At 36.1% G+C, this 11,308-nt stretch overlaps 1 protein-coding gene across 1 annotated transcript in view; it reads right to left on the minus strand.

The window, feature by feature from the left end:
• Window positions 1-6,067: 6,067 nt before the first annotated feature.
• LOC105297437 (interstitial collagenase) overlaps window positions 6,068-11,308 on the minus strand; it is a gene marked incomplete at its 3' end in the record, with an annotated part of 24,829 nt that continues 19,588 nt past the window's right edge. Inside the window, exons 12-16 of the mRNA XM_011368105.2 lie at window positions 11,133-11,271; window positions 8,596-8,648; window positions 8,065-8,221; window positions 7,284-7,387; window positions 6,068-6,161 (exon numbers count right to left, since the gene is read on the minus strand). Coding sequence (XP_011366407.2) covers window positions 6,068-6,161; window positions 7,284-7,387; window positions 8,065-8,221; window positions 8,596-8,648; window positions 11,133-11,271 — 547 coding nt within the window. The remainder of the gene's footprint in view (window positions 6,162-7,283; window positions 7,388-8,064; window positions 8,222-8,595; window positions 8,649-11,132; window positions 11,272-11,308) is intronic.

Genomic DNA, 11,308 nt, shown 5'->3' on the forward strand with positions numbered 1-11,308 from the left:
TAAATGGCAGTATTTCATCTCTTCTTATGGCTGAGTAATGGTCCATTGTATACATGTACCATAGCTTCTTTAGCCAATCATCTGTCATAAGACACTTTGGTTGCTTCCATGTCCTGGCCACTGTGAATAATGCTGCTATGAACATCGGTGTGCAAATATCTTTTTGGACATGAGTTTTCAAATCTTTGTGGATAAATACCCAGTAAAGGGATTGCTGGATCATATGGTAGATCAATTCTTAGTTTTCCACAGTGGCTGTACCAATTTGCAGTCCTACCAACAGTGTATGAGGGGTCCTTTTAAATTTAAAAAGCTTTGGAGGCATTAGGCTAAATGTAATAAATCAGACAGAGAAAGACAAATACTGTATGATCTCTTATATGTAAAATCTAAAACAAATAAACAACCCCCCACCAAACAAAAAAACAAGCTCACAGATAGAACAGATTGGTAGTTGCCAAAGGTGGGGGGTAGAGAGTGTGAAAAATAGGTGAATTGTTTTTTGTTTGTTTGTTTATTTGTTTGTTTTTAGTTTAAATAAGATAAATAAAGGCATTATTGGAACAATTGATAAAATCTGAATCAGGTATATAGATTAAGTCATAGAATTTTATTAATGTCGATTTCCTAATTTTGATCATTATTCTATGGATAGGTAAAAGAATCTCCTTGTTTTAGGAAATACACGCTGAAGTATTTAGGAGTAAAAAGGGCATAAACAAACACACAAAGAAAACATATGGCAGGATGAGAGAGTGCATGAGAAAGGAGCTGCACTTTTCCCTGCTTTTGAACAGAGCTCTGCAGTTGCACTTGGCATTGGGCAATGCACATCATGTTGCTAGTCCTATTGCTAGATCACTGTTGGGAATGGAGGAAATGGTTGACTTTTGATTTCCACTAAATCTCCTTTTAATAGTCTAGTGTAACCAATATTTAGGGTAGATAGCTCATGGAGGTACATGATAAATGATCACAGATTAAACCAGGTGGTTCCACAAATTGTTGCAGCAGTATCTGGAAGACTGATAGTAAAGCTTGTCCAGTAAGTGCAATGGCCAATGGGACCACTATACTTTTATAGATTTGGCTAAAACCATCTTTTTTTTTTTTTTTTTTTTAATCCCAATTTCAGAGTACAGCCAAGCAGAAATTTTTACTCTCCTGGAATGAAAACCAAGGATATTTGCCTTTACCAGTATATTATCATAATCTAGTGAGGTGAGACTAGGATTTGATAATCATAAAAACAAGTTATTGAAGTACATTAATGATATCACGATACCTATGATATCATGATGATATCATAGACATCTCAGAGGAAAAAGCTCAGAAGGAATTAAGGATCATATATTCACTTGTATGACAAACAGAGGTTGACTGATAAACAGAACAAAAATTCATGGTTCATTCCAATGTATAATTTGTTGGGATTACGTGAGTTTGAACAACTGGAGACAAACCCCAAACTCAAAATTGTATTATCTCTCATAGATCTTGCCAAAAAGCAGGAAGCTCAGAGGCTGGCAGAGTCATTGAGATTTTGGCAATATCATGTTCCTCAGCTAGGATTCCTGAGGCCCTTATTTATAGAGCCAGCAGAAAGAAATTTAAAATTGAGTGTGGTGCTGAGTAGAAACAAACATTAAAATGCTTGCAGAGCACAGTAGCATAGACCTATGTCTGCATAATAGAGCTTGGAATCTATCCAGAATGTTTGTTAATAAGAATGTCTGAAGTACTAGACTCGTAACTCTAAAATCAAGCATAGACTCAGAACTGTTTGTAAACAACCCAACATGTGTTGAGAATAGTTGGAAAGTCCAAACTATTTACTGAACAAACTTTTATACCACAAACTATGAGGATGCAGAATAGGTGATGGCAGCAGTCTCCAGTTTTCCTCACCGAGGAACTGGAGATAAGCCTCCAGTAATGGAGCTGAGAAAAGAGTCTCTGCTCTGTCCTTCTTAGGCCCACTGCCATGTGTTCGCCCTGACTCCCACCCTACACCACCTTGTTCTGCATTAAAAAGTCGTCTTCTTCATTCAAAGCCCTTATTACCACAGCAGGTTTTCTTGCTCTGCTTTCTAAGTGTCAGAACAAGCTTAGCAATGTTTGTGTCTGCTTTTTCTGGTCAAGTTCTCTTGTGGGATCAGCACTTTTCTGAGTCCTAAGTTTTTAGGAGAGGAGTGTTAAAGCTCTCTTGGCAGGATTTCTACTAAAAATTGATTCCCCTTCATGTTGTCCCGTGACCCCTTGAACAACCTTGACGCCTCCAGCCAGCACTGCAGCAATAGCTCTGATGTTACCCTTTGACCACACAGTGAGAGCCCAGGCTCATGTAGGTTCCCATACAGTGTATGTGTATTATTTCATTTGACCATCTCAGAGGTGAACTGACTTCCCCAGGAGTAGCAACTGACAAAACCATCACTTGAATGCAGTTTGTCACCTCCTTCAGGAAGCCACCTTTGATTTCCTTTCCCTAAAACATTCTCTACCTCTCCCAAAGCTGCATTCATTCTCTTCCCTCTTGCTGTAATTATAATTGCCAATCCACTATTGAAATGATCTGTTTTTCTGATTGTTTCCCAACTGAAATCACCATCGATATTGTCCATGCTTAGTAAAGAACTTAACCATGGTAATAATAAGAAGAAGAACATTTATTGCTCCACTACAGCTGGTTGTTCTCCAAATTAAATTTGCTGCAACAGAGTTTGTGAAAAGTAGGGGAGTCTTTCATTTTAAGAAGAGCTGAATAGAAAGTGAGAAAGTGGAAAATTTTTCTCATACTCTTCAGTTTGAAATATATAGAGTTGATTGTTCTACCTTGAGAGAAGAGTGAAAAGAGGGAATATATAAAATCGAGTCATTTTAACCAAGCTGCTAAAATTATGAACATTATGAAGCTTGAGGCATGAGGAAAGACTCCATTCTTGTTCAGATTAGCCTGAGAACTTAAACTTTTTTGAACTTTTCAGTCCTGCATTAATGCCTGGATAACCATCTGGATCTCCAGGTAGCCATCTAATTATCCCCTGGACTCATGAATTCAGGCCACCTGATTACCTCAGAAGGACGCACATGTACATCCTTTACCCAGATCACTAAGACATGACCGGACCTCCCACATCCATCATCTCAACTGTCTGACATCTGACTGATAACCATCCTGGACCAATCTAGGGCTAAAAATGCAGGACTGATAATTCTCAAGAATGTACTTTTTACTACAAGAACTTTTAACTTTCTTTCTCCTTTGGAATACTTCTGGGTTTTCCTTAGCTGTGTTCCCAGTTTGCAAACTCCAAGACCTTTGAATAAATCTCCATTATTTATTTCTAGCAAAGCCTCTAGACTCTTCTTGAGTTCCTTCAACAACCTCTATTTTGTATATTTGATGACTTTCTCTAGTGAAGATCACAGTTTCTCCTGAGCTGCCGTCTCTTGTAACTACAGCTCTAACTACTGCTAAAGCTGTTTAGTGCCAGTTCCCTCTCCTTGCTGCTTCAGGCCTTATGGTGCTAGTTCCTCCATGCTTCTTCATCGTGATTTGTTGGTTTTCTCTAACCCAGCCCAGACTTTTATAGATTGTCTTTTCCTGAAATCCTCCTCACTTACCCATGGGCGTGCCATGTTTCCTGCCAGAACCTTGATTCTTGTAAGGATTCTTATAAAAGAGTTTCGATATAGTTTTATGCCTTTTTTATACCTTTCATGTGAAATCCAGAGAAAGATAATATTGTTAGCTCCTGAACCTTACTCATTCTAAATCAGAGCCCTTATTCCAATCCATCCCTTTCCCCTTATTTTTAGCTTAAAAAGATCTCAGGAAACTGTTCTATTTGGCTCGTCCTTGTCATATAACCCCAACGATTAGCTGTGACCAAGTGCCGGAGTACCATGGTAGGTAGACTGCCCTAGAACGATGTGGCTGCAGTGGGGAGAGGAGAGGTTCCCTAAATGAAGCAGGTACTTTTCCTAGCAGGAGAATGTGTGGACCAGTCAGATTAAGCAATTTCGCTTGCATGCTCTTAGAGCCAACTGTGCACTTCAGTGTATTGGGGAACTCCAGAAAGATATCCCACTTTATTGTCCTCTTTGTTGCTGCCTGATTTTCTGCCATTCCAATAATAACTTTGCCAGCACAAAGTGTAAACTAGAAAGATTTATCAGTTTTTTATTTACACCTGATTATGAATAAGTTAAACTTATTAATGCAACAATGTGGAGGTCCTGAGACCACTTAGTAGGTAAGAGGAGGGATTTGACAAGGGCTGAGCATTCTCAAAAGGGGGTGAGAATACTGATGAAGTCAGTTTTTACTGGGGGTATTTTGCAAGCTTGTTCCCTTAAGAATGACTAGAGTGGAATGTCTCCCCTACCACTGGTTTTCAGAGTGTGTGGAATGAGCGAGACTTCAGAGAGTCTCTGGAAGTAGAGTAATGCCGCCCAGTGAGTCTGTCTTGCCCAAGTCTGCCTGTCTCAGCCCAGGAAGATTGGCCAAGGGGCTCACACGTCTTTCTAATCTCCTGAGTTGATAATAGTTGGCCCACTCAACACCTCACTACCTCAAAGACAACCAGCTAAGCCTGATGGTCAGGAACACTTCAGAAGGTTTCATGGACTTTGTTCATCTGAATGAGTCTGAATCATCAGCAAGAATCTTGACAGATGCTCATAAAACTATGAGATGTGATGGCTCCCTCCTGCAGGGTCTAAGGCATGGTTCAAAATAAAAATAAGTGATATAAATTCAATAGCCTGGGTTCCCCCTCAATCCATGTGACATACATTCCTTTGAACTTCTTATATATCTTTTTATCTTCCCACATAATTGCTTTGTAAATTTGCCTGTTTCATTTTAAACTGGAGGTATACTCTTTGAAAATGTGGCTGTTATAATAAAGCATAATATTGTTATAATAAAGCATGGCAGTTGGTACAATCACTTTGGAAAAGTGTCCGGTAGTATCTATTAAAGCTGAACATGTGCATACCCTAAGATCCAGCATTTCCTTTACAGAAATGACTAAAGTTGTTCAAAAACCATTCAAAAACCAATGTCCATGGGAGCTCTATACACAATGGACTCCAATTGGAAACAACCTAAATGCCTTTCAAGAGTGGATTGAATAAATAAAATTTCGTATATTCAACCCATGGAAAACTATACAAAGTGAGAATAAACAAAAAATTATATACAAATGTAGATTAAACTCACAACCTTGAGTGTCCCCTCAGCCTGGAGGATTTTACTTTGCTTTCTAGCTTGATGGCAACATATGTAGGAAGTCAAGATCCCAGGGGACATCTGTGGTATGATAAGGGAGGCCAGTCCCTCACCTGCAAGAGAGTACCGTTTGGTCTCTTTGGCAGGTGAGGAAAAATAGGGACTTATCCTCCCTAGGGTAAAATGGGGATGACATAGATGAGAATTAAGCCCAGCATGAACTGATGATTTGCCAAGCTCCTAAGCTCCAATATTCTAGAATTCTATTTTCCAATTTTATCCAGAACCAGTCCTACAGAACAACTGCTGACTAAGTTGTTTCTTTCTTAAATGTGTAAGAAACATTTACAATATCTGAGAGGTAAAAATAAAGATCTTGTTGGTTAATAGAAGAGGAGAAGGTATATGACAGCCTTGTGTCCCATCCATGGAGTATGTGTTCTTACTACACTTACTAACAGAACATCTGTTAAATGCTCAGTCTACAGCATGGTCATTGTATTAAAATAAATTATTCTAAAAAGTAAGAAACAGGCCCCAAATGAAAATCTTTATTAAACAGTAAATGAGACACCCTTGGAGACAGTCTCCAAGTTTCCTATTTCTACTCAATGTAATCCAACAACATTTGAAGCAGTCCAGATAAATGCTGCATGACATGTAAAGATGTCTGCAAGGGTCATCTTCTTTGGCCACTGGACATGAGGAAAAAATCATTTTGTAATATTATTATATAAAATTAATATATAAAATAATAATAATTTTGTAATAATCATGTAATTATTAGATTCATTTAAAAGGGATCTTTCTTCTCCATATCTCACCTACCATAGCCAGTAGTTACTCTTCAATATACGTGTCACCATCCTGACATTAGGGTCAAACTCAAACTTTGATGATCCACTGAAGAAATAGAAAAATCCTGTAAATATAGATGAGGAAGACAATGAAGCATTCTTCAAGAAAATCAATTTTGCAACATGCATAACTCAGAATAAGAGTAAATTAATAATGAATAGCAATTATTAAGTGGTGACTTTGTGCCAAGCACTGTGCTAAGTTCTTTACATGTTTTATTTCATCTATGCTTACAAAAAAGCATATGGTGTTACTAATGAGGGAAAACCTGAAAATTAGGGTGATATTGCAATTTTTCCAAGGTACTATGTCTAACAAAAGATGGAGGATACACTCCATCTCATTTGTCTGACTCCAAAGCCAGTGCTCTAAAACATTAAATTGTTTTAGATTTATAAAATCTAATTGATAAAATTCTATGATGTTTTAAAACCTTAATGTATTCTTAACTTTCTTCTCAATTCATTCTTCTCCCAGTAGATCCTAAATACCAGCTTGGGAGGAAACTGGATCCAAGAGAATTAGGCCGATGATAAAATGCACTAAAGGCCACTTCCTGCTTTGCATATATTAAGGTCAAATTATTTTAATCATAAGATCATCGTCTCATGAGCATTTATGATTCCCAAGCCCTGGCAGTCCTCTCCAACATTCATTCAGAACAAGAACACGTTTTACTTTCCTATCTGCTCACTACCAGGAATCAAATTCTATTTTGAGCATATAGGAGGACTGCTGTTTATTTACAAATGAATTATGTAATACAGACAATTGCAGATTGCAACAGAAGACCAGACAAAGTCTCTTTGAATGGGAAAGGAGAGAATGGACAACAGGATAGAGGAAATATAGAGACAGAGGAAAATGACAACCAGCCATTAAACCAGTAAACCTGGCTCATACTTGGTTGTATTTTATGCTAATGTAGTGACCTGAAAGTTAATGGCTATGGTGTGAGGAAGTATCCTTTGATTTCATGTGTAGGTGTGAAACAGAGACTTGGAAATAATTTAAGAAAAACAATATTTAAACCAAATTTGCATAAATTAGAAAGTTAAAAATTTCAGGAATTTGGAGTTAAAAGGATATAAGATTGAAAGCCTTGAACATTGTATTGATTTTCCACACCATTTTGATGTAAAATCCCCCAAAATGTCCCCATTGCAATGAAATGAGTGTCGTTTACCAAATGCCTGTAATACAGCATTAGCCTTCGGTTCAACTCCTGGAAAGTCATCAGTTATCAGTCTGGGGAAGCCTTGCTCCATGGATTGGCTATTTTCATCAAATCTGTACCAAGTGAAAGAAATACAACTCAATGTTGTGCAGAGGCCCCATTACATGCAATGGTACATGTCATGTTTATGTTGTGGAATCCTGGACAATTCTCAAGTGATAGGGAAAGTGTTAAACAGTTTTTTTGACTAAGAAATATGTGACTTTCCTGGACTTTAAGCTCAGCATATGAAATTATTTTCTCTAGAAAAAAGGACATCACACTGTTTTACAGAGGTCCAATGTAGATGTCTGAAGTCAATTTTCTAAATCTAGACACATAGAGCCCAAATGCCTTTCTGCCACAAATGCATGAAGACTGCATACACATGAGATGCAAAGTGATTTAAATCATTTGGCTAAAAATATACTTTTGGTTCTCTATCACACTTGCCTTGCAGCCCTTGTCTTTATAGCCTGACACAGCTAGGCTTCATATGGTGGCCATTGTATGGACATCTCACTCGGTCTCTCCTAATGCCTTTTGGTGTCTGGATGTATGACCCAGCAATCAGCCATTCTGAGAGTGGTTTATTATATATGGGAAGTTGAATAACTATAAGTTGTCTCCGTCATAATCAGAAAGTTTAAAGTTAAAGGAAGTTAGAGGATGAGAGTGGAGGATTTGCTTAAAGAAAAAAATAATTTTCCTAATTTAAGCTCCATACAAAGTCATTCCAATCGCATAGTACCTCCAGTATTTGTCTTCTACAAAGAAGTATGTTTTCTTTTCCTCATCAGAAACAGCTGCATCAATTTTCCTTATGATTGAAGGAAAACCCAGGGTGTGGATATCTCTTGGATAACCTGCTTGCACCTCAGTTCCTCTGATGGCCCAGAACTTATTTCCTATTGAAAAAAAAACCCAAAAAATTTTCAGTGAAGCCTGTTGGTTTTAGAAATAATTTTAGTGCATCGTTGTGAAAAAAGAGGAAGTCTTGGTTTTAATTCTGACTACTAACTCAATGCCCAATTCATAGCTGGTATTTAATAAACATTCCCTGAATGAGTGAACAAATAAATGAGTGAATGAATAAATAATTGAACAAATAAATGAGTAGATAACTCTGGTCCACTGCCCTTTCTGAGTCTTATATTTATTATCTATAAATTACAATGACTAGTACTAGTTATTTCTTATAATTTCTGGTGACTCCTTAACCTAAAATTTTAACTTAGAACTCTTAAGCTTCACAACAATAAGTCAATTACTTATTGAATACTTCCTTTGGGCATCTCATGGTCACCTTGTCCAATCTGTGCTGCTTCTAAATACCTTAAGAATCCACACAAATTTGAGTGAATTAGCACAATGCAATCCTATCAGTCTCTCTGCTTTTACTTTGTTACATCACCCCTCCTGTGCCAATCCTGAGTCCCTTCCTCACATCACTGCCAGGTTAACTAATTTAAAATGCTAATTAATCTATTGGGTATCTCTCTTGCTTCACCTGAACTGAATGACTTGTACCTGAGAAGTTTTATATACACTTTTACTTTTGTATAAATAGTTCCTTCTTCTTAAAGATCTTTCCATTCTTTACATACCCAGCTCCTTTCCACACAGCAAATTCTTCTCCTTTAACACTCATCCTAAACATCACTTCCTTTCAGAGATCTTTGCAGAACCCTGGGTCTGGGTCAAGTGCGCTTCCCTGGGATTCCCACAGCACCCTGGCTTCCCTTAATCCCAGCACTTATCATACAGTATTTTGATGACTCATTTCTGCTACTATCTCTCAAATATGAGCATTTTTTTAGTTTCGACTTCCACTAACAAGCACAGTGCCTGGCACATTGCAAGCGATAAATAAATGTTAAATAAATTAACAAATAGTAACAATATTTTAGAGGTGTATAACCTTTTACAATTTCCAATGTAATTGTACATTATTCCATTTAATCTTCATAAAAATGAAATTACTGAAAATACATTTTTTAAAATTCTCTTACAGTTTGACATCTAAAAATACTCCCAAATAACTTATGAGTCAAGGCAAAAAAATTTTTAAATGAAGAAAATGAAAATACTACATATCAAAACTTGTGGGATGAAGCAAAAGCTGGGAAGAAAGGGATATTTACAGGCATAAATGCTTATATTAAAAAAAAAGAAAGGCTACGAATTAAAAAGGTAAGTATCAAACTTCAGTTATTAAAAACAGTAACAGAATAAATTCAAAGAAAACAAAAATGAAGGAAATAAGGATATGGACAGAAAATAATTAAATAGCAAATCAAAATACAATAGGATGATTAACAAAGCCAAAAGTTAGTTTGAGACCGTTAAAATTGTCAAATATCCTATTATCCTATGAGATTGATAAAGAGAGAAAAGCATGAAGATTCAATATTAGGAATGAAAAAGGGAACAAAACTTCAACAATAATTGAAATGACAACAAACTAATACTCTGAAAATATACTAGATGATTTGAAAAAGGATGAAATCAACAAATTCTTAGAAAAATATGTAACAAAACTCAAGAAGTAATAGAAGCTCAAATAGCATATTACCAATAGAATAAATGAAAACAATAGTTTAAAACTCTAGCAAAGGAGCCAACAAGCCTGGATAGTTCCATTAGTTACTTTCTATCTCTGCACTGATAGTGCATTATCTTATCTATTAAGGCCTTATAACGCAGGACATTTCCACTCATCTTATTTTTCAGCGGGAATATCTTGGCTATTCATGGCCTTTGAGTGTCCATATGGAACTAAAATGTCAAGATCCACGAAAAATATTTTGGCACTTGAACTAAAAATTCCTCGTGTCTATAGATAAATTGGCATTCTTACTATATTGATTTTTTTCTATGTGAGTATGAGATATCATCTATTTGAATATTTGAATTGAATATTTTAAAATAAAGCTTTTAATGTTCTTTGTACATGTCTTATTTAAGCATTAGCACTAGTCTTGCAATAATAAACCATCCAAAATTTATTATAATGGAGAAAATTCAAACTATCCAAAATTTAATAAAATGGAGAAAATTCATGTCTTGATGAAATTATTGTAATAAGATTTTTTTCAAGTCAACAATTTTTATATTGTGCTTAACCTTTAAAAATAAAAATGGTATCCTTGCTAGGAACTTCATATGCAGCATCCAAGTGTGATGGAAGAGAGGGCCAAAATGTAGAAATCAAATGAAGTTCAGGTTCGGGTCTCCAGAGGGATCTGCGCCAAAAATATCTGTAATGAAAAATTAATTACAGTTGTTATTCTCCTTTACATATTTTTTAAAGGAACATATTCTTTTCTTTCTTTCAGCCTATGGTAATTCACAAGTCCATATTACAACATTCTCCTTATCTCAGAGTAATAAAATATGTGGAAAGAGATGTGTTGATGAAGTACTAATTATTTAGCATAGTATGCATTCCAAAAGTCTGTAAAACAATGTGTATATTATGTGTCCATTTTGAAAAAGTAGCATTTATTCATATATTTAACATATTCATTGCATGTGCCAGACCTATTCTAGTATCAAGTTATAAAAGTTAAAAGTTAAAAAAACAGATGAAAACCACTGCCTTCATCAGCCTTACTTTCTAATGACCAAGAATCATCCTTGTAAGTCTGTATAAATGATCTGGATAATTTTTAAAAAATGGTAAAATGCAACAAAAACCAGATCTGAATGATTTTAAAATGTAGTGTAAATATTTTATTTAAAATCTGTGTCAGATTTCCTTTCTAAGCATTATATATCAAAAAGAATAGATAGAAAAATATAATTTTCTGGTCTGACCTGTCTTTAAAGAACAGAATTTCTCCCCTCAGAGTGCTGACTGCATCAAAGGACAAAGTAGGATCACACATGGCTGGTGTCTCAGGAGGCACAGATTCTGTGGGCACCACAGGGTCATCAGGGGAAGCAGGGGGAGGTCCTAAAGGGAACAGATATGAGGATGCAAACATTAGGAG

The sequence above is a fragment of the Pteropus vampyrus genome, unplaced genomic scaffold, assembly GCF_000151845.1.
Source record: "Pteropus vampyrus isolate Shadow unplaced genomic scaffold, Pvam_2.0 Scaffold139, whole genome shotgun sequence".
Lineage (NCBI taxonomy): Eukaryota > Metazoa > Chordata > Mammalia > Chiroptera > Pteropodidae > Pteropus > Pteropus vampyrus.